General features: G+C 35.5%; 1 protein-coding gene across 3 annotated transcripts in view; it reads left to right on the forward strand.

Annotated features, from left to right (window-relative positions):
* ATRNL1 (attractin like 1) overlaps positions 1 to 24,906 on the forward strand; it is an 809,337-nt gene that overhangs the window by 163,982 nt on the left and 620,449 nt on the right. For all 3 annotated transcript variants that reach the window (XM_069567614.1, XM_069567615.1, XM_069567616.1), the window contains exons 11-15: positions 764 to 848; positions 2,333 to 2,541; positions 3,790 to 3,908; positions 8,420 to 8,552; positions 12,377 to 12,558. In XM_069567614.1, the coding sequence (XP_069423715.1) occupies positions 764 to 848; positions 2,333 to 2,541; positions 3,790 to 3,908; positions 8,420 to 8,552; positions 12,377 to 12,558 (728 nt within the window). The remainder of the gene's footprint in view (positions 1 to 763; positions 849 to 2,332; positions 2,542 to 3,789; positions 3,909 to 8,419; positions 8,553 to 12,376; positions 12,559 to 24,906) is intronic.

Consider the following 24,906-nt stretch of genomic DNA (forward strand, 5'->3'; position numbering starts at 1 on the left):
ATATTAAATACCTAGGCCTGCTTTTAGATAGGCTACACCTAAGAGGATAAAATCTAGAACACTGTCCTGAGAATGTTTCTAGTCATTGAATACTGAAGTATTTGACATCTCAAGATCTCTAATAATATATGTGTAGATTCTGAGGTTATATTTAAATGAAAAAGTTTTCTTTAATCATTTTTCTTTCCATAATCTTTATGTAGCTCATGAACTACTTAGATTTTTTTCATTTGTTCCTATTTTTTTTGCAACTAAAGCTCTTCTTTATATAAAATGAAAACTTTTCTTTTGAAATATCAAATTATTAAACTGATTTAAACATTTTATTTTGATGATTCCATTTTAGGCATTTCTCACTTATATTCTATTTAATTTTGCCTGCATACATGTAAAATTTGATTTAATAATTTAACTTTATGATACATTTTCCCAATACTGATGTTCATGAATTTTGCCATATGAACCTTGTTTTATATGTCATTGAAATTACCCTCCAAAATAAAGTACACCTAATTTGTTTCCTTTAATTTCCTTTATTCTCATACATATAAAGTTATTTGTGAGAATTTTAGACAGAAGTTATTTTTATTTAAGGAATAATGCTAGTTGAGTAAATCAAGTTAAATTGTAGGTCATGGGAAATTAATGAAAGGTTTCCTAATTTTAAGTATTGTGTCTTTATTTGTCCAGTGATTGTTTTGTAGTATGTGTCTTAAATTGTGCTTTTATTTCATTTTTTGTTTTACTGTTTTCATTTTTCTAGCTTGTGACGAATGGAAAATACTCCCGAAACCAAATCTTCATAGAGATGTCAACAGATTTGGACACTCTGCAGTTGTCATTAACGGGTAAAAGAAGCGTGTTTAGCAGTCCTACCACCCACGTATTTTGCTATTCTTTAAGCAAATTATTGTTTGTAATCAATGACAGTAGTTTTACGTATCGCTTCGATACTGTGGAAATAAATTTTGGTTCATTAACCATTATCCTTCTTTCTTTTCTGTTTAAATTTATTTAAGGGGCAGGGGAGTATCAGAGGAAAGATGCTGAGACAGAGCTTCAGATACTCTTTAAAATTTTCATCCTGCCTGAATTTCTTTTTCCAGAGAGCAGATCATGAATGATTTCCCTAAAAAAAATCAGTCTGAAGTTATAGAAAGGCTAGCCACATATTTCTATTGAGGAGAGCAAGGGAAGTGAGAACAGTTAGGTTCTCATTTTGGTTGTGTCATAACTGAGTGTGTGATTTGTGACAAGTCCCTTAACCTATCTGGCTTTTTCATCCGTGTGTGCTCAGTTGCTTTAGTCCTGTAGTCCTGTCTGATTTTTTGTGATGTTATGGACCATAGCCTGCCAGGCTCCTCTGTCCAGTGGATTCTGCAGGCAAAAATACTGGAGTGGGTTGTCATGTCCCCCTCCAGGTGACCTTCCTGACCCAGGGATCAAACTTGCATCTCTTATGTCTCCTGCATTTGCAGGCTGGTTCTTTACCACTAGCGCCACCTGGGAAGCCCATCTGGCCTTTAGTACCCTTATATTCACTGGGAATTTGGACTGGATGATCATTAAGTTACCTTCCTCCTGTAAGGTAGTGTGATTTTGCTATTTCTATAGCAAAAATTCATTAATGTGGACTCATGACAATAAATAACATGCTAGATCATCCATTAGCTTAAAATTTGAGATTCATAATGACATTTTTATGAGGTCATTTTATTACTACCTTATTCTAATTATGTAAAAATTGTCCAGTATGATGCTAAAAATAAAACTGTGTAAATGGTATCAGTTGGCTTTTGTAATGGAAATAAGTGAAATCTAGAGTGTAAACATAAAGACTCTAAGCTTCTCTGTTGAAAATTGCATTTTGTTGATTTTTATTTTGCTTTTTAAATAATAAAAATATTCTTCAAGTACTTTCTGATCTTTTCCATTTATTATATCAATAATATTTTTAGAAATGAAAATTAGGCTGTTTTGAGGCCATTTCAAATTTCTTTGGTGCTGGTAGTAGTAATTCAGTAATTATCTGGGCTTTTCTTTTCAAATTGAAACTTTGAAAATCCTTTTGATTATTTTACTCTTGGTCGTTTTATTTTATAAAAGGATAATAACAGTATACAAAGAATTCTATATCCAATTTCTAAATTCTTTGTATTAAAAAATTTAATTCTATATGGAAATTCTTAATTATATCTTGTTATCTCCATATAGCTACTATATATTTCTAAAACTGTTTCCTACCTAGATAAAAAATGTAAAATACATATTTAAATTTATTTTAAAAACTCATTAGATACTTTTTTTAAGATTCTTGTTTTATTTTTAATAGGTCCATGTATATATTTGGAGGATTTTCTAGTGTACTCCTTAATGATATACTTGTATACAAGCCTCCAAATTGCAAGGCTTTCAGAGATGAAGAACTTTGTAAAAATGCTGGTCCAGGAATAAAATGTATTTGGAACAAAAATCACTGTGAATCTTGGGACTCTGGGAATACTAATAATATTCTTAGAGCAAAGTGCCCTCTGAAAACAGGTGAAATATTTTTTTGCTTCTTCTTGACATAAAGCATCTCTACTTGACTTGAAATGGAAGTGCATTCCTGCTCATAAGAATTACCTTAATAGTTTTTAAAAATTAAAAACTCATAATCCTCTAATTAAGAATCATAATGTTTGAGTTTAGCAGTGATTAATAATTTAATATCTTTCTTAGCTATCTTTAGTTTTCTTTTTTGAATGTGTAATAGTCATATATCTCTGTGTAATAGTAATATATCAATTTTGACATGTAACATGGCCATATATATATGAATTATTTTTGTATGTAAGTATAAAATTCACTCAAATACATCCTTTCTTAGATATAGTGTATGCTTCAAAGAAATAAAATGAAGTAAATTATTCTGCATTTGGTACTTTTTTTCTTTCTGAATTGTCAAACCATCCCATAAAGCTAAAAAGTTTCTAGAATTTTGATGTCCTGTTATAACTCAATATTTATTGTAAAATATTGAATAAATAATTCAAACTTATGAATGTGCATGCCAAGTTGCTTCAGTCATGCCCAACTCTTTGCAACCCTGTGAACTATACTCCTCCAGGCTCCTTTGTCCTTGAGGATTCTCCAGGCAGGAATAATAGAGTGGGTTGCCATGCCCTCCTCTAGGAGATCTTCCTGACCCAGGGCTTGAACCCGCATCTCTTATGTCTCCTCTTTTGGCAGGCAGGTTCTTTACCATTAGTGCCACCTGGCATGCCCTGATTTATGAATAATTAATAGTAAATATTTATAAAGAATGATTTGGATATAAATTTTCAATTTTCTTTAAATGAATGGGGCTTTTATATATTTTTTGTGCTACAATGAACAGATCAGGTTTTGCTAATCTATAATCAGTCAGATGTCTCTAGATAGCTTTATGAAGAATGATAAACAATGAGCATTTGTTATAATCTTTTCTTTTAAATGTATAGTAATACATTTTGTTTAATAAAATACCTCTAAGTCTTTTTCTTCCTCCATAATGTGTAAATGTCAAATGATTGTAGGATCCTGCTAGAGTGAATAATCAAGATGAGGGCAGGAGGTATTTAAATCCCTATAAATCCAATTAAATTACAAAACTGATTTCATATTGGAGAACTTATTTTGATATTGATGATTATATTTATGGTTTAAAAATGTCCTCGTGATTCTTAGCAGATGTTAAAAATATGTGAATTAAGAAGTGTGGCATTTTCTTTTCATCCTAATGTGTTCTGGCTCCCATTTGTATCACAGCTGCTTCTGATGACAGATGTTACAGATACGCAGATTGTGCCAGCTGCACTGCCAATACGAATGGGTGCCAGTGGTGTGATGACAAGAAATGCATTTCATCAACCAGTAACTGCAGCATGGTTAGTATTTACGGGTAAATGATGATGTAGCTAACACTGCTACTTTATAATCATTAGCTTACCTGTACAAAACACTGCTACTTTATAATCATTAGCTTACCTGTATCAAGACATTTAGAAAAGGGAAAGGAGAGAGGCAAAATAAAATTATGGTATTAAGAGATATAAACTACTATGTATAAAATAGATAAGCAACAAGAATATATTGTACAGCACCGGAATTTATGGTCATTGTTTTGTAATAATGTTAAATGGAATATATAATCTTAAAAAATGTTGAATCATTATGTTGTATACCTGAAACTAATTCAATATTGTAGTAAGTAAGTAACTGACGTCGCTCAGTTGTGTCCTATTCTTTGCGAACCCATGGACTGAAGCCTACAAGGCTCCTCGGTCCATGGAATTTCCCAGGCAAGAATACTGGAGTGGGTTGCTGTTTCCTTCTCCAGGGGATCTTCCTGACACAGGGATCATACCCTGGTCTCTGGCATTGCAGGCAGACGCTTTATCATCTGAACCACCAGGGAAGCCCTATAAAATTTTGTTTGCGATACCATGGGCTGTATAGTCCATGGAGTTCTCCAGGCCAGAATACTGGAGTGGGTAGCCTTTCCCTTCTCCAGGGGATCTTCCCAACCCAGGGATCAAACCCAGGTCTCCCACATTGCAGGTGTATTCTTTACCTGCTGAGCCACAAGGGAAGGCCAAGAATACTGGGGTGGGTAGCCTATCCCTTCTCCAGGGGATCTTCCTGACCCAGGAATTGAACTGGGGTCTCCTGCATTGCAGGTGGATTCTTTACCAACTGAGCTATGAGGGAAGCCCCAATATTGTAAGCCAACTATAAAAGAAAGACACTTAGAAAATATCTAGGGCATCACTTACTTCTTGATATGTTGTTGGTCAGTCTAGATTCCATGTTGAATCCAATAACCTTTACTTTCCATGGATAAGATTGGGAAAATTCTTTCAAAACTTAATTTTAAAAGACTCTACCTAGAAACATTATCTTCTGTGCTGATAGAAATAGGAATGTATAAGTAAGTATTGAAGTCATTTCTATGAGAATCTTGTCAGACATGTGTTAATAGTGTTGTGACGTAGGTTTTATTTATATGCTTTGTGTGCAAGCTTAATCTGAAGTGTTGATAGTAGTAGTTTCATTTTATCATTAAAATCGTCTATAGGTCTGTGTTTAAAATTAAAAAAAATTTTTCTTTAGATCTATGGTTCTCTGAGGCATTTCTCTCCTGCTTTGGGACATCTGGCAATGTGTATTTTTTGGTTGTTTTCAAAACTGTGGGACTGCTACTGCTAAGTCACTTAAGTCGTGTCCGACCCTGTGCAACCCCATAGAGGGCAGCCCACCAGGCTCCCCCGTCCCTGGGATTCTCCAGGCAAGAACACTGGAGTGGGTTGCCATTTCTTTCTCCAATGCATGAAAGTGAAAAGTGAAAGTGAAGTCACTCAGTTGTGTCCAACTCTTAGCGACCCCATGGACTGCAGCCTACCAGGCTCCTCCATCCATGGGATTTTCCAGGCAAGAGTACTGGAGTGGGGTGCCATTGCCTTCTCCGTGGGACTGCTACCAGCATCTAACATAGAGAAGCCCGGGACACAAGTAAACATCTACAGTGAACAAATAGCGCTGATGCAAAAAATCATCACCTGGCTCAAAGTTTCACTAGTGATGAGGTCAAGAGCCTATTTTAGGTAGACTATTGAAAATAAAATTAATGTTGATAGATTAAAATAGGTCAAGAGGAGTAAAAACTAACCTTTTAATGGATAGCATCAAAATGTTCCATGTGTTTTAGATGTCAACAAATTGAAGGAAAATTTTTAAAAATTATTAAGGATTGTATTCAGTAGGATTAGAGATTCTCTTTTTGGAGTGTAGCTTAAATAACTAAAAAGTTCCCATACAGATTTTAAACTAAATGCATATTAATTTTTTCTTTTTTTGAATTTTTATTAAGCGAGAAAAGTATCCACTTGTTTTTCAAGGTACCAGGCAGAAGTAAAAGGTAAAGAAAAAGGAGTTTGAAAACTAAAGTAAAAAGTTTTTATTACCTAAGATTTTTCTCCAGTAACCAATCATATTTTGAAATAATTAAAGCTTTATGATTCTATTCTAAAATAATATAAAAAACTTAAAATGAAGAAAAGCTTTGAATTATTGCCTCATCAGATTGAACCCTTTTGTTTTTATACTTACTGTGTTGATGTATACTTTGCAGTGATATGTTGCTTTAATAATAATAGATACTTCAATTTTATTTGAGTTTAAATGTTAATAGAACATGACTCACTTTGAATGTTTGAATTACTTTTTTATGTTTGCATAATATTTATCTAATGGGAGTTACATTAGTGAATAATGTGGACATGGTAGCAATGTAAAATAAAACATGGGAATAAGGGACTAAAATGGAGAATGTCATTAGATAAGAATTGCAAGCAGATTTTATTTAAAACTTTGTTCAATAACTCTGAGTTAATTTGTATTTAGACATTTACACTATATGTACACGTCGCAAAAATTGCATTATGCAAATTAAAGTATTCATTTTATAAAGTGGCCTTTTCCTTTAGAGTTTAGTGTTGATAATGTGTTAAAAAGGAAAGCACTGGGTGAGATACTACAAGTGAACAGATGGAAGTCTCTTATAATTTAGACTTTGATGTAATGTGTCTTTTGGACAGTTTTATCAGAATGTCGGGTGATTAAAATAAACCAAATGCTAATAAATACAGAAGGGTCTATGAGATTTTAGCATAAATGATATCTATTGATATTCTGTTTCATTATTTAGTCATTTTTACTGGAAGTTGCATATTTCGTGCTCTAACAGCCCAAATAACTGTTCTTCTTGCAGATTTTCATTTTAAATTTACATCTAGATATATTAGGGTGAAGATGAGTAGAGTACTGGTTATTCTTCATAGTCTGTTTATGAATGTGCGTCTGGTTCATTAGGCCAAAAAATGCCAGCCATGTTTCAGAGTGGCAGTCAGCTTTCTTCTATCATTGAATAAACTGACCCTGTGTGTGATGGAAATACAGTTTCATCTATTGTGCTGGCTCGGTATCAATAAAGGATTACACTGTTCTTATGAAGAGCAGTAGAGTTATTTCAATGGTGACACTACCATTGTTGTTCTAAAGACTGGCATTAAGTTCTCATTCTTTCTCTTATTCTAATATGTTGTTTAGCTATTCTCTTGTCTTTCTTATAGGCTATTTTATTTTTCGATGATTCAAGTAAATTGATTTGTTTTCAGTTATGTGACAAATGTTTGGAAGTATAGTAATCCTATAGAATAATACTAAGATTTTTATGCTATATGAGAAAAAAAAGCTTTGAATCAGAAAAATAACATTAAGAACATTTGCATGCTCCTAATGAAAATGGAGGTTGAATAAGACTTGCAGTACAATTTGGGCTTTAAAAAATGTATCTTATGTGATTTTTTTTAAAGGAAGAATAAGATAAAAATTTCTTCAACCATTTTTATATATGGGAAATTATAAGTAAATTTAAATTGTCAAGGTTTTTGGTTGAAAAGAAATATTTATCGCCCTAACATGAGAAAGCCTAAGGTAAGAGTGTCTACCTATGGAAAGGAAAGGGAGCTTATGATGCAGCATGTGCTTTTTTCCTTTGTGGTTTTTTTTGTTTTCCTCAAAAGTGAGTCACAAGAAGAGTCTGATTTTTTTTTTTAATCACAGATATTGATAATATTATGTGAAATATCAAATCTTGATATACATAGGGAACTCACACCAAAGTTCCTATATTGCCTTTTGTTTTGTTTTTTGATCTTTAACCTTCAACCTCTTAGACCTGAAATTAGTTGAAATATGAGTAGTTGTGCAATAGGACTGATCAAAATGTAACTTTTGCGGGTTCTTTTCAACCTTTATTGAGGAAATGTGATAGATACACACAGGAGAAACATCAGTTAACCGAAATCATTATTTAATGTCTGTAGAAGTAACCCAAACCGTTATTAAATGTATGTGGAAGTAAACTTGGTTTGAGTTGTTGAGAAAATAATTTATCGTTTTAGATTGTATCGGATTTTGATAAAGCATCTCTTTAACTTTTGCTACTCATTACTTCCACTTCATTCCCAGGAGTCTGCGTGATAGTTTTATTATGAGTAGAATTCTTTGATTTGATCATTGAGAGAAATGACTTTGTTCATCTGCTTTATTTATTGAATTGGAAGCCTGTTATCAGATTCAACAGAATATGTTTTCATTACTTGATTTCTGTTTCAGATTGTGTAATTTGTTTGTTTTTTCAATAAGCATACATTCTAATTCTAAGAACTTTGCTTAAATAAATAAATGAATAAGAAATTCTGATTCGGTAGAACTGGATTTGGTGTTAGAAGTCTGTGTTGTAAAGTTCACCAGGTAATTTATGTGTACGCTAAACTTCATGAGTCATTACTGTACAAAGGCGAAAGGTAACATGCTTTATCTTTTAACTTTATAGTCTGTGAAAAACTATACCAAATGCCATGTGAGAAATGAGCAGATTTGTAACAAACTTACTAGCTGTAAAAGCTGTTCACTAAACTTGAATTGCCAGTGGGATCAGCGACAGCAAGAGTGCCAGGCTCTACCAGGTAAAGATTTACATTTGGTAAATCAGTTTTATAGTCCACAGGTGAATGCTATTTTTGTAAAGAACGTTTAGTAAGAATATTCCGTTTTCTAAAATTAAATCAGTAGCAAATAAACAATAGTATTGGAGTAAAGATAGCAGTGTTCCTACAAGAAAGATTTATACATTTGTTTCTGATTAAGACTTTCAGGGTATCTTCTGTTTATTACTGTTGACTTGATCAGAATACTTTTCAATTTAAAAAGTATATCTTAAAAACATAGAAAATAGTAAGTACTCAGAGTAATATCCAGATCTAACAATGTTAACATTTTGGCATATTGGATTTAAGTGCCCTTTATTTTTTAAATTCCAGGAGCAGTTTTTTACTGACTGTCCTTTTTTTATTAGAAATGGTAACATTTATAATAATTATTATATGATTCAATGAGATGCTTAAGTTCTGTAAATCAGAACAAAACTCATTTGAAAAAGAAATTTCAATTTATTTTTACAGTTAGCATTCTTCTTAGTAGACCCCTAAGTATTCTTTCTTCTGAATATGAAAGAGAAAATCAGAAAAATCGAAAACTTGTATAGATATTTAACCAGTTCCATCTTCTTGTTATACAGATAAGCAGAGACTGGTTACATGACCTGCTTAAAAAAGTGCATGACTTGTAACTGGCAGAGGGGACTAGTAACTGGGTGTTTATCTCTGTTCAGTTTTTTGTCTGTTTCTATCTCATGATTTTTTTTTCCATTTTTTCATTGAGAAATATCTGAACCTATGTAATTCTCGAAAGTGTTGGAAAATCCCATCGTAGGATTTAGGTCTTTCTTATAAGTTCATGTAATAAAATAAAAATTAGATTGCCTTTAAAAGTACCACTGAGATTTTGGAATTTTTTTTATGTAGTAAGCTTTTAAGTAGCCATATATGCATGTGTGTTCATTTTGAGTAATTTAGAGGATATTCATGCAGTAGGTAAGATTTGAGAAGCAATAGTGAGAAGCAATAGTTTTTTCAAGCAAAAACTTGAAAGTAATCATTTCTAAGTGTTAAAGTCTAAAAGCTACATGTAGATCAATAAAAATACTTACAAAGTTTCTTTAAAAAGACAGAGTAAATCCTGGACTAAAATTAGAGTTGACTGAAGGAATATATTGTAAAGGAATATTATTCAATAAGAAGAGAATTTGATTACCAGTGGAAATTTGGGAAAATAATAGTGAAGTTATATTTAGTAATAGCCATCTACTCTTGCCTGGGAAAATATTTTAGTTTGGCCTAAGGGTTGTACTTGGCCAGGTTATTACTTTGGAGAATAATAAATATAATAAGCTATTTTATTATACACTAACTCCCCTTATTCTGTATTCATATTTACAAGAGCCAGCTTGGCATTCTATGTAGTTTGGTTTCTGTTCAGCTTGTCTCAAGGAAGTGAATGCTCTAAATGGAGAACTGTGAAGTCACTCAGTCGTGTCCAACTCTTTGCTACCCCATGGACTGTAGCCCGCCAGGCTCCTCTGTCCATGAGATTCTCCAGGCAAGAATACTGGAATGGGTTGCCATTTCCTTCTCCAGGGGACCTTCCTGACCCAGGGATCGAACCCAGGTCTCCTGCATTGTAGGCAGACGCTTTATCCTCTGAGCCACCAGGGAAGCCCCTAAATGGAGAACTTAGTCTGTAGTAATTGCCTTTTTCCATGGAAATTTGTGAATTGCATTTTTTCCATTGATCTCGTGTAAAATTGGCAATTTGAATTTATCAAGCTTAACCTATTTTAAAAATTAGCTACTATTCTGAAGTTGAGGTGGTGCTCAAAGCTACAGAAACTTACGACATCGCAACATTTGGTTTAGTGCTCTGATTTAGTTTAGCCCCAAAGGCCCACACGCTGCTTGCATTTGTGTGATTCATTAACCACGTATTTTTGATCTTATAAAACAAAAGATAACCAAAACTAATGTAAATCCTTCCTTGATTCAGTAAGGAAAGAAAAAGCTGAAATTTAACAAAAACTCCTATGCTGTTTCCTTGAAGTGCTGGTAGTTTAGATTTCAGAAGACGAGGAAGATTGCTATATATAGCCTGAAAATGAAACCAGAGGCGTTAGAAGTCTTACTAAATGAATCTGGTATATCGAGTGCTTACTATGTTCCAAGCACTATGTGTTATTCTCATTACCTAGTTTAATAGGACAGTAGTTATTCAAGAAGCAAAGGGCCCTGTGATACTAAGATATTGTGTGCTTTTGTAATTCTCATTCTGTTATAGGTTTACTCTGTATCAATAGTTTTCCAAAGACTACATAGTGTGTGATTCTAATAGATTGAATGTTATATTAAACCAACATTAAAGGGATTTGCAAAAATATAGAACAAAGCCACACTCTTAACTCTTTTGTTTTTTGGAGACTGTCATTAAGAGAAATTAAATATGCTATTTATTTTAAGTTGTTATGTATTTCCTTAACATTTTTTAATGAAAAATTTCAAACATTTTTTTATGAAAAATAGAATTGTAGTGAGGACACTCACTACCCACACCCTAGATTCTGCAATGCACATTTTACTCTGCTCTATCTCTGATTTCTCTGCCTATCCATGCCCTATTCATTATCAACCCATCTCAATTTTTGATGCCAAGGGCCTAATTTAAACCATCAGCTTTCCTTTCTCAAGGATAAAATGTGAAGATATTAATACATCTTCCTTGGGTGTGTAATAATAGCGTTAAGGGGCAAGACATCCAAGAAACTGGAAGAGTAGGTTTGTAATAAAATTTTAAATGAATAAATATATATATTTTTAAAAGATTAGTTTTAATTTTTAATATGGTCAAGCTCCATAGATATAAAATGTATAAGGAAAAATCTGTGGCATTCTCAATTATTTTTAAGGGTTTTTAAACCCTTGAGACCAAAATGTTGGAGAACTGCTGCTTTATAATAATTCCATAAAGACCAAACTGATGCATCCAACCTGAAAGGGCAAGAGGCACTGAAATATTTAGTGATATGAAACTAACGGATAGTCGAGTCAAGCTTCACAGATTGGTGTGTCAATAAAACACCTCAGTGTTAATGTATCCCAGAGCATAACTTTATATTGAGTTTATAAGTCTGTGTTTTAGAAAACACTGTTTTAAGTTCAATTTGGAGCCTAAGGAAAAACCACTGTTACTGAATAGTATGTTTAAACTTTCAAAAGACCTGAAAGGTTGTGTAAAAATAAATATTGGAAAGCAAACTTTCTAGTTTTTTTATGAAGCATAAATGAAATGAGACTTCTCGCCCCATAATTATAATAAAAGAATCAAAGAACCCAGCTTATATCAAAATAGTACACCTGGGCTAAAGAGATTAGTTAATCTAATTCCATAGCTGAGAGGACAGTTATTAATAGCTATACTTATAGAAATAACTTTGCTTTTGTTGTGTGCTGGTTATTTTTCTACTGAAGTAATCTTGTATAACGTAAACCTTGTGACATATAAATGTGGTAGTGATTTCACTTGCTGCAAAACCATATATCAATACACTAGATTTACACAGAAGACCTAACAGTCAACAGATTTTGACTGATGTTACAGAGCCGTAGCTTTTCTTATGTTTATTAATTAGAGAAAAAATTAGGATCTTCTGTTCTTATTCTTCACCAAAATATTAGTCAGATTTTGTTTAGTATAATATGAGGATATATTTGAATTTTTATCATAAAAATTATTTAAGCAAATCTAGAAGTTGTATTTATTTACCATTCTGAAATAATTGAAAAATATGCATGTGTTTGGATAATCAAAAAATAAGCCTTTTTTTTTTTTTTTTTTTGACTAGCTCATCTTTGTGGAGAAGGATGGATTCATGTCGGGGATGCTTGTCTTAGAATTAATTCCAGTAGAGAAAACTATGACAATGCTAAACTTTACTGCTATAATCTTAGTGGAAATCTTGCTTCACTAACAACTTCAAAAGAAGTAGAATTTGTACTGGATGAAATACAGAAGTATACACAACAGGTACAACTATATTTGTTTTTATTATGGGAATATGCTTTTAATCATATAGCTATTGGCAATGAGTCATTCTTTTTTGTTTTTAAATCCATTATGTTTAATAAACCTTGGAAGTGAAAGTAGAACTCATTTCAACAGTGAGTAGTCAGGGGGCTCATTCCGTACTTGTATTTGGTAATATGCCCCTCCCCTCAGGTGGCAGTGGTAAAGAATCCACCTGCCAATGCAGGAGACGCAAGAGATGTGGGTTCGATTCCTGGGTCAGGAAGATCCCCTGGAGAAAGAAATGGCAACCCACTCCGGTATTCTTGCCTCGAGTATGCCATGGACAGAGGAACCTGGCAGGTTACAATCCATGGGGTTGCAAAGATTTGGACATGACTGAGCACAGCACAGCATTTGGTAGTTTGGTAATTTTCTAAATTGCTTCTCTCGTGTTTTGCTCAGTAAACCATTGTATTACCTTAGCAAGAAGTCATCTCATATGAATAAATATACTTTAAAACTTGTGTGTATAATTTAATAATTTGTTTGGAGCATTATTATTCTTGTAACTTAGGATGTCTTTTATAATCAAAACACTAGACCAGCATATTGGCTATATTTGTATAGGTATATTTGTGTGTATATGTGTTTATGTGTATGTTCTGAGGGTTAAAAGTTTGGATTATCCTCTTAGTATAGATATGCTTGAAATAATATACAAATAGTTAGCTGGACTTAAACAGATCATTAAAGTATATGGAAGATTTGGAACATATAACACTTGGAAGCAGTTTTAATTTCCTTGAAAACTGTTTTATGAAAAATATTTCCATAGAAATGGACTATTTGCTTGGAAATGGTATCAAATATCATTTTACAATAAACTTCTAATGGGAATCCATAGTACTTATTTGCTGTTCTTGGATGTTAAAATATAGTCAACTCTTAAGAACAGATTAAGTTGGAGGTTTGGAAATAATTTACTAAATGTAGTTTTGAAATATCTTAGTTCATATACTTACTTGAAGTGTCTTGAAGACATTTGAAAAAATTGAGTAGATTATATTATACATTGTTTTAGGTGTACAACATAATCATTTGATATTTGTATGATATATGTTGTTCTTGGATTTCTTTTTGATTCTGCATATAAAAATATATGGTATTTTTCTTATCCTGACTTATTTAAATTAGATCTATCCATGTTCTTGCAAATGGCAATATTTCAGTACTCTGTGATCTCACATATATGGTGAATTTAAAACAAACAAACAAACATCCTAAAAACTAAAAAACTAAGCTCACAGATAGAACAGTTTGGTATTTCCCAGAGGTAAGGGTGGAGGGTGGGCAAAATGGATGAAAGCAGTCAAAAGGTACAGACTTACAATTATAAAATAAATAGGAGGGAGGGAAAGATGGCGGAGGAATAGGACGGGAAGATCACGTTCTCCCTCACAAATTCCTCAAAAGAACATTTCAACGCCGAGCAAACTCCACAAAACAACTTCTGTAGGCTGGCAGAGGACATCAGGCAACCAGAAAAGCAGACCATTCTCTTCAAAACAGGTAGGAAAAAATATAAAAGACGAAAAAGGAGACAAAGGAGGTGGGGAGGGAGCTCCGTCCCGGGAAGGGAAGCCCGTCCCAGGAAGGGAATTTTAAGAAGAGAGGTTTCCAAACACCAGGAAACACTCTCCCTGCCGAGTCTGTGGCGAGCCTTGGAAACACAGAGGGCAACATAACAGGAAGGAAAAATAGATAAATAATTAAAACCAAGAGATTACAAGCCCACCAGTAACTCCCCCAGCGGAAAAGCAGCACAGACGCCTGCATCCGCCATTGGGAAGTGGGGGCAGGGCAGGGACGCGCGGGAGGCGCGGGCTGCAGAGCTTTGTAAGAATCGGGCAGGAATGCCCCACCCGCAACCAGAACGATCTAACCTGGGCTAGCAAACCAGACTGTGGGATAGCTACCACGCGAAAAGCTCGAACATAAGACGCCGCCAGGACTGAGCACAGAACAAAGGACGGAGCGGAAAAAGCCGGCTGCAGACCATTCCCCGCCGGGGACAGGCAGCCAGAGCCGTAAGGACTGGAAAGGGGCAATTGCAGACCCAGAGAGACTTTACTTACCTAACTGCAAGCAGGCTCCTTTGCTAAGACTTCTGGGGGTGCTGGACAGTCACAGTCTGCTTCACGGGGTGCGCCAGCGGTCCACCCAGAAAGCTGAGCAGCAGCGGCGGAAAAGGTGACAAGCCCCGGCGATTGCGCTCGCCAAACTCCTGAGCTACTCGGACCTGGGAAGGGCACAAAGCGCAGTCCCAGCCGCATTTGTGCCTCTGAGGGCTGCCTGAGGGCCGAACCTGAGCGGCTTGGACCGGGGAAGTGCACGCAGCCTAGGGCCGGCCCCAGACGGTTCCCGGCTGAGCATCGTAGAGCCGGAGCGGTTTGTGCGCCGCGAGAAAGGACAGGTCAAGCGGGGCAAAGATACTGTGTACACACGACAGTGCTATTTGTTTGCAGCATCCCCCCTCCCCACAGCGCGACTGAACTAGTGAGCCTAAAAACCAGCAAACAGAAGAAGTTAAACAGAGGAAACCACCTTGGAAGTGAGCCCACACGGCCCATAACATCAGAGAAGAGCCAGATATATTTTTAATTTTTTAATATTTTTAAAATCATTCTTTTTTTTTTTTGCCTTTTGCTTTTTTTTTCTTTTTTTCCAAGCTTTTTTTTAATTGTTAAGTCTTCTATTTCTCCTCTAATTTTTATTTCTATAACCTAGTATTACTATTTTTTTTTAAAAAAAAGACTTTTTTTTTTTTTTTTAAGGCAAACACCATATATACTCTTTGGATGGTTGTTGGTGTTTTGGTTTTTTTTGTTTGTTTGTTTGTTTGTTTTTTAATAATTCGTTTTTTTTCTTTCTTCCTTTTTCCTTCTGCTTTTCTTTAATATTGTATCTTTGAAAATCCAACCTCTACTCCAGATTTTTAATCTTTGTTGTCAATTTTGTACTTTTAAAAACCCAAACTTCACTACCCAAGTTTACCTGAGAGCGAGATTACTGGCTTGTCCACTCTCTCCTCCTCTGGCCTCTCCTTTTTCTCCACCAGGTGGCCTCTGTCTCTTTTCTCCCCCATCTCTTCTCTATCCAACTCTGTGAATCTCTGTGTGTTCCAGACGGTAGAGAACACCTAAGGAACTGGTTACTGGCAGGATTTGTCTCTCTCCTACTCATTCCTCTCTCTTATCCTCCTGGTCACCTCTGTCTACTTCCTCCCTCTCCTCTTCCCCGTATAACTCTGTAAATACCTCTGAGCAGTCCAGACTATAGAGCGCACATAAGGAAGAGACTACTGGCTAGCTTTCTCTCTCCTCTCTTGATCTCACCGCATCTCATTCCAGTTACCTCTAACTACCCCCTCCATCTTCTCTTCTCCTTGTAACTCAGTGAACCTCTCTGAGTGTCCCTCAAGGTGGAGAAACTTTTCATCTTTAACCTAGATGTTTTATCATCGGTGCTGTATAGATGGAGAAGTCTAGAGGCTACTGTAAAAATAAAACTGAAAACCAGAAGCAGGAAGCTTAAACCCAAAGCCTGAAAACATTAGAGAACTCTTGAATTCAGGGAACATTAAGCAATAGGAGCTCATCAAATGCCTTCATACCTACACTGAAACCAAGCTCCACCCAAGGGCCAACAAGTTCCAAAACAAGACATACCACGCAAATTCTCCAGCAACACAGGAACACTCCCCTGAGCCTCAATATACAGGCAGCTCAAAATTATCCCAAAACCTTTGATGTCTCATAACCCATTACTGGTCACTCCACTGCACTCCAGAGAGAAGAAACCCAGCTCCACCCACCAAAACTCCAACACAAGCCTCCCTAACCAGGAAACCTTGACAAGCCACTGATAGAACCCCACCCAAAGTGAGGAAGCTCCATAATAAAGAGAACTCCACAAATTATCAGAATATAAAAAGGCCACCCCAAACGCAGCAATATAACCAAGATGAAGAGACAGAGGAATACTCAGCAGGTAAAGGAACAGGAGAGTTGCCCACCAAACCAAACAAAAGAGGAAGAAGTAGGGAATCTACCGGAGAAGGAATTCCAAATATTGATAGTGAAAATGATCCAAAATCTTGAAATCAAAATGGAAACACAGATAAATAGCCTAGAGACAAGGATTGAGAAGATGCAAGAAAGGTTTAACAAGGACCTAGAAGAAATAAAAAAGAGTCAAAATATAATGAATAACACAATAAATGAGATCAGAAACACTCTGGAGGCAACAAATAGTAGAATAACGGAGGCAGAAGATAGGATTAGTGAAATAGAAGATAGAATGGTAGAAATAAATGAATCAGAGAGGAAACAAGAAAAACGAATTAAAAGAAACGAGGACAATCTCAGAGACCTCCAGGACAATATGAAACGCTCCAACATTCGAATTATAGGAGTCCCAGAAGAAGAAGACAGAAAGAAAGATCATGAGAAAATCCTTGAGGAGATAATAGTTGAAAACTTCCCTAAAATGGGGAAGGAAATAATCACCCAAGTCCAAGAAACACAGAGAGTCCCAAATAGGATAAACCCAAGGCGAAACACCCCAAGACACATATTAATCAAATTAACAAAGATCAAACACAAAGAACAAATATTAAAAGCAGCAAGGGAAAAACAACAAATAACACACAAGGGGATTCCCATAAGGATAACAGCTGATCTGTCAATAGAAACTCTTCAGGCCAGGAGGGAATGGCAAGACATACTTAAAGTGATGAAAGACAATAACCTACAGCCCAGATTACTGTACCCAGCAAGGATCTCATTCAAATACGAAGGAGAAATCAAAAGCTTTACAGACAAGCAAAAGCTGAGAGAATTCAGCACCACCAAACCAGCTCTCCAACAAATTCTAAAGGATATCCTCTAGACAGGAAACACGAAAAGGGTGTATAAACCCGAACCCAAAACAATAAAGTAAATGGCAACGGGATCATACTTATCAATAATTACCTTAAACGTAAATGGGTTGAACGCCCCAACCAAAAGACAAAGACTGGCCGAATGGATACAAAAACAAGACCCCTCTATATGCTGCTTACAAGAGACCCACCTCAAAACAAGGGACACATACAGACTGAAAGTGAAGGGCTGGAAAAAGATATACCACGCGAATAGAGACCAAAAGAAAGCAGGAGTGGCAATACTCATATCCGATAAAATAGACTTTAAAACAAAGGCTGTGAAAAGAGACAAAGAAGGCCACTACATAATGATCAAAGGAACAATCCAAGAAGAAGATATAACAATTATAAATATATATGCACCCAATATAGGAGCACCACAATATGTAAGACAAATGCTAACAAGTATGAAAGGGGAAATCAACAATAACACAATAATAGTGGGAGACTTTAATACCCCACTCACACCTATGGACAGATCAACTAAACAGAAAATTAACAAAGAAACGCAAACTTTAAATGATACATTAGATCAGTTAGACCTAATTGATATCTATAGGACATTTCACCCCAAAACAACGAATTTCACCTTTTTTTCAAGTGCTCATGGAACCTTCTCCAGGATAGACCACATCCTGGGCCATAAATCTAAACTTGATAAATTCAAAAAAATCGAAATCATTCCAAGCATCTTTTCTGACCATAATGCATTAAGATTAGATCTCAATTACAGGAGAAAAACTATTAAAAATTCCAACATATGGAGGTTGAACAACACACTTCTGAATAACCAACAAATCACAGAAGAAATCAAAAAAGAAATCAAAATATGCATAGAAACTAATGAAAATGAAAACACAACAACCCAAAACCTGTGGGACACTATAAAAGCAGTGCTAAGAGGAAAGTTCATAGCAATACAGGCATACCTCAAGAAGCAAGAAAAAAGTCAAATAAACAACCTAACTCTACAACTAAAGCAACTAGAAAAGGAAGAGTTGGAGAACCCCAGAGTTAGTAGAAGGAAAGAAATCTTAAAAATTAGGGCAGAAATAAATCCAAAAGAAACAAAAGAGACCATAGCAAAAATCAACAAAGCCAAAAGCTGGTTCTTTGAAAGGATAAATAAAATTGACAAACCATTAGCCAGACTCATCAAGAAGCAAAGAGAGAAAAATCAAATCAATAAAATTAGAAATGAAAATGGAGAGATCACAACAGACAACACAGAAATACAAAGGATCATAAGAGACTACTATCAGCAGTTGTATGCCAATAAAATGGACAACATGGAAGAAATGGACAAATTCTTAGAAAAGTACAATTTTCCAAAACTGAACCAGGAAGAAATAGAAAATCTTAACAGACCCATCACAAGCACGGAAATTGATACTGTAATCAGAAATCTTCCAGCAAACAAAAGCCCAGGTCCAGATGGCTTCACAGCTGAATTCTACCAAAAATTTCGAGAAGAGCTAACACCTATCCTACTCAAACTCTTCCAGAAAATTGCAGAGGAAGGTAAACTTCCAAACTCATTCTATGAGGCCACCATCACCCTAATACCAAAACCTGACAAAGATGTCACAAAAAAAGAAAACTACAGGCCAATATCTCTGATGAACATAGATGCAAAAATCCTCAACAAAATTCTAGCAATCAGAATCCAACAACACATTAAAAAGATCATACACCATGACCAAGTGGGCTTTATCCCAGGGATGCAAGGATTCTTCAATATCCGCAAATCAATCAATGTAATTCACCACATTAACAAATTGAAAAATAAAAACCATATGATTATCTCAATAGATGCAGAGAAGGCCTTTGACAAAATTCAACATCCATTTATGATAAAAACTCTCCAGAAAGCAGGAATAGAAGGAACATACCTCAACATAATAAAAGCTATCTATGACAAACCCACAGCAAACATTATCCTCAATGGTGAAAAATTGAAAGCATTTCCCCTAAAGTCAGGAACAAGACAAGGGTGTCCACTTTCACCGCTACTATTCAACATAGTTCTGGAAGTTTTGGCCACAGCAATCAGAGCAGAAAAAGAAATAAAAGGAATCCAAATTGGAAAAGAAGAAGTAAAACTCTCACTGTTTGCAGATGACATGATCCTCTACATGGAAAACCCTAAAGACTCCACCAGAAAATTACTAGAGCTCATCAATGAATATAGTAAAGTTGCAGGATATAAAATCAACACACAGAAATCCCTTGCATTCCTATACACGAATAATGAGAAAGTAGAAAAAGAAATTAAGGAAACAATTCCATTCACCATTGCAACAAAAAGAATAAAATACTTAGGAATATATCTACCTAAAGAAACTAAAGACCTATATATAGAAAACTATAAAACACTGATGAAAGAAATCAAAGAGGACACTAATAGATGGAGAAATATACCATGTTCATGGATTGGAAGAATCAATATAGTGAAAATGAGTATACTACCCAAAGCAATTTACAAATTCAATGCAATCCCTATCAAGCTACCAGCTACATTTTTCACAGAACTAGAACAAATAATTTCAAGATTTGTATGGAAATACAAAAAACCTCGAATAGCCAAAGCAATCTTGAGAAAGAAGAATGGAACTGGAGGAATCAACTTGCCTGACTTCAGGCTCTACTACAAAGCCACAGTCATCAAGACAGTATGGTACTGGCACAAAGACAGACATATAGATCAATGGAACAAAATAGAAAGCCCAGAGATAAATCCACACACATATGGACACCTTATCTTTGACAAAGGAGGCAAGAATATACAATGGAGTAAAGACAATCTCTTTAACAAGTGGTGCTGGGAAAACTGGTCAACCACTTGTAAAAGAACGAAACTAGATCACTTCCTAATACCGCACACAAAAATAAACTCAAAATGGATTAAAGATCTAAATGTAAGATCAGAAACTATAAAACTCCTAGAGGAGAACATAGGCAAAACACTCTCAGACATAAATCACAGCAGGATCCTCTATGATCCACCTCCCAGAATGCTGGAAATAAAAGCAAAAATAAACAAATGGGATCTAATTAAAATTAAAAGCTTCTGCACAACAAAGGAAAATATAAGCAAGGTGAAAAGACAGCCTTCTGAATGGGAGAAAATAATAGCTAATGAAGCAACTGACAAACAACTAATCTCAAAAATATACAAGCAACTTATGCAGCTCAACTCCAGAAAAATAAACGACTCTATCAAAAAATGGGCCAAAGAACTAAATAGACATTTCTCCAAAGAAGACACACGGATGGCTAACAAACACATGAAAAGATGCTCAACATCACTCATTATTAGAGAAATGCAAATCAAACCACAATGAGGTACCACTTCACACCAGTCAGAATGGCTGCGATCCAAAAATCTGCAAGCAATAAATGCTGGAGAGGGTGTGGAGAAAAGGGAACCCTCCTACACTGTTGGTGGGAATGCAAACTAGTACAGCCACTATGGAGAACAGTGTGGAGATTCCTTAAAAAATTGCAAATAGAACTACCTTATGACCCAGCAATCCCACTTCTGGGCATACACACCGAGGAAACCAGAATTGAAAGAGACACATGTACCCCAATGTTCATCGCAGCACTGTTTATAATAGCCAGGACATGGAAACAACCTAGATGTCCATCAGCAGATGAATGGATAAGAAAGCTGTGGTACATATACACAATGGAGTATTACTCAGCCGTTAAAAAGAATTCATTTGAATCAGTTCTGATGAGATGGATGAAACTGGAGCCGATTATACAGAGTGAAGTAAGCCAGAAAGAAAAACACCAATACAGTATACTAACACATATATATGGAATTTAGGAAGATGGCAATGACGACCCTGTATGCAAGACAGGGAAAGAGACACAGATGTGTATAACGGACTTTTGGACTCAGAGGGAGAGGGAGAGGGTGGGATGATTTGGGAGAATGACATTCTAACATGTATACTATCATGTGAATTGAATCGCCAGTCTATGTCTGACGCAGGATGCAGCATGCTTGGGGCTGGTGCATGGGGATGACCCAGAAAGATGTTATGGGGAGGGAGGTGGGAGGGGGGTTCATGTTTGGGAATGCATGTAAGAATTAAAGATTTTAAAATGTAAAAAATAAAAAACTAAAAAAAAAAAAAGTAACCTGAAAAAAAAATAATAAAATAAAATAAATAAGCTATGAGGCTATAATACACAATGTGATGACTATAGTGAATAATACTGTATTACATATTTGAAATGCGCTGAGAGTAGATCTTAAAAATCTTCACAAAAAACTGTGTATGGTGACATACCTTAACTAGACTTATAATTCTACAATGTATACAAATATTGAATCATTATTTTGAACTCTGGAAATTAAAATAATATTATATGTCAATCTTGCATCAATTAATAGAGCTTTTCTGAAGGCTCAGACAGTAAAGAATCTGCCTGCAGTGCACGAGACCCAGGTTCGATCCCTGGGTCAGGAAGATCTCGTGGAGAAGGCAATAGCTACCCACTCTAGTATTCTTGCCTGGAGAATCCATGGACAGAGGAGCCTGGTGGGCTACAGTCCATGGAGTCACAAAAAGAGCTGGACATGACTGAGTGTCTTTCACTTCACATACATCAATTAAAAGAAAAAATATAGTCAATGCTTAAGAATAGCTTAAGTAGGAGATGTAGAAATAGTTTACTAAATCTAGTTTTGAAATAACTTATTTAGTTTAAATAAATACTTGAAATATGCTAATGTAAATTGTCATAGCATCATTATAGATTTTTGTATTTTGTATCAAAAGTAAAATTAGAGCTCAGTATAGATTAGTTAAGTGATAAAGCTAAACGATAATAAATACCTCAGATCTGAGGTATGTACAGTTTTGCCCAATGTTTAAAATATACACACACATATAGACACTGTGGGCTAAATAATCCGCAAAGTGGCATGATTTCTACACAGGGCTTCCTGATAGCTCAGCTGGTAAAGAATCCGCCTGCAATGCAGAAGAGGCCAGTTCGATTCCTGGGTCGGGAGGATCCCCTGGAGAAGAGATAGGCTACCCACTCCAATATTTTGGGGCTTCCCTGGTGGATCAGCTGGTAAAGAATCTGCCTGTAATGAGGGAGACATGAGTTCGATCCCTGAGTTGGGAAGATTCCCTGGAGAAGGGAAAGGCTACCCACTCCAGTATTCTGGCCTGGAGAATTCCATGGATTGTATACAGTCCAGGGGGTCACAAAGAATCAGACATGACTGAGCAACTTTCACTAATGGAGGTATGACAATAATTCAGATATTGGTGTTAGATTTCAATGATTTATTTTGAGCTGAGGTTATGACATTTATTTGGGCAAGGAGTCTTTTGGTACAGTGCAGTGGAGATGGTTTTGGTTTGAAAACTTTTCAGAACATATATTACCAATTGCTTGCCGTTGAAACAGTTAAGGGATACATTTTTGATATAGCTGATTTTTAAACAACACTGAGGACAAATGATGCCTTAAGTATCAAACTGATGGAAAGCAGGCAATCTGGAAATGCTGCTTTTCGCTACAACGTAGTAGCAAGTTAACTTCCACAGCCCTATGTTTCTCATCTGTAACCTGGGATAGTTATTTGCTACTGTCCTGAATATTCATTGGAAGGACTGATGCTGAAGCTGAAACTGCAATACTTTGGCCACCTTATGTGAAGAACTGACTCATTTGAAAAGACGCTGATGCTGGGAAAGATCAAAGGCAGGAGGAGAAAAGGGGACGACAGAGAATGAGATGGTTGGTTGGCATCACCAACTCAATGGACATGAGTTTGAGTAAATTCCAGAAGTTGGTGATGGACAGGAAGGCCTGGCGTGCTGCAATCCATGGGGTCACAGAGAGCTGGACATGACTGAGCGACTGAACTGAACTGAACTAATGTTTATTGTGAGAAATAAGTGAGATGTTGTATGTGAAGAATATAAATTTTATTTAAGTGTTTACTTATGATTATTATTGTTTGCATTTTTAAGGTTGTTATTTTTGTATGTTTCCACTATTGCTATTACTACTATTTCCAGGAATCATTAATCAGATAATGAATTTTTAGGTAACTAAATGAATTTATTCAGTGAAGAGTTAATATAGATATTGTCTATAGAAAAATATTTACCCCAAACTGATGTTTTAATTTTTTCCATTTTACAAAGCCTTCCCCCCATCTCCATTAATTATACTAGGATCTTTTTCCTCTTAAGAACATTCCTGACTTATGTTAAAGCATATGAATATATTTTATGGATTTTCCTTTTGCTAATAACAAGGGAATAAGCATCTGAGTTTTAAAAAGTGACTTAACAGTTTTGTATAAATATTAAACAAATTAGAGGGACTTAAGCACATACCCTTTTGAAGTGTTTGTATGAATATTCAATTCACTGTTACTCCCTACCACAGTTTTTGTGGTGGTATTAACATATGTGTTTCTCATAAGTATTGATATGGATAATTTAATTTCTAATGACATTTTATATCTGTACAGAGTCTAAAGTCTTCCCTTTCATTAGTGAAATTGATCATTTATATCCTTGAGTTCAGTTCAGTCACTCAGTCGTGTCTGACTCTTTGTGATCCCATGGACTGCAGCATGCCAGGCTTCCCTGTGCATCACCAACTCCCAAAGCTTGCTCAGACTCATGTCCACTGAGTCAGTGATGCCATCCAACCATATCATCCTCTGTAATCCCCTTCTCCTCCTGCCTTCAATCTTTCCCAGCATCAGGGTCTTTTCCAATGAGTCAGTTCTTCACATCAGGTGGTCAGAGTATGGGAGTTTTAGCTTCAGCATCAATCCTTCCAATGAATATTCAGGACTGAATTCCTTTAGGATGGACTGGTTGGATCACCTTGCAGTCCAAGGGACTCTCAAGAGTCTTCTCCAGCAGCACAGTTCAAAAGCATCAGTTCTTTGGTGCTCAGCTTTCTTTATGGTCCAAGTCTCACATCCATACATGACTACTGGAAAAACCATAGCTTTGACTAGACGGACCTTTGTCGGCAAAGTAATATATCCTTAGTTTTTATAAATATTCAAAAATTTTACATGGGCGTTATAATATGATACTTGGTTGTCAAACAAATATATTAAATGGTTGATATAAATAGGGTAAAGAAAAACTATAATAATTCAATTTGTATTATTAAACCATTTTTGTGTGAACTACAGCTATTTTTCGGGAAAGGATGGGCTAATCTTCATTCGTTTAGTATGAGCACCCTCAGTGTACTTGGCAGTCTACGGCTTGCTGAGAATATAGAGATTAAAACAATCACTGTTGTCAAAGAGCTTTCAGAGGAGAAAGACCAACCCAATTATACCAAAGTGTGATAATTGCAACGATAAATGC

The sequence above is a fragment of the Ovis canadensis genome, chromosome 22 (assembly GCF_042477335.2).
Source record: "Ovis canadensis isolate MfBH-ARS-UI-01 breed Bighorn chromosome 22, ARS-UI_OviCan_v2, whole genome shotgun sequence".
Lineage (NCBI taxonomy): Eukaryota > Metazoa > Chordata > Mammalia > Artiodactyla > Bovidae > Ovis > Ovis canadensis.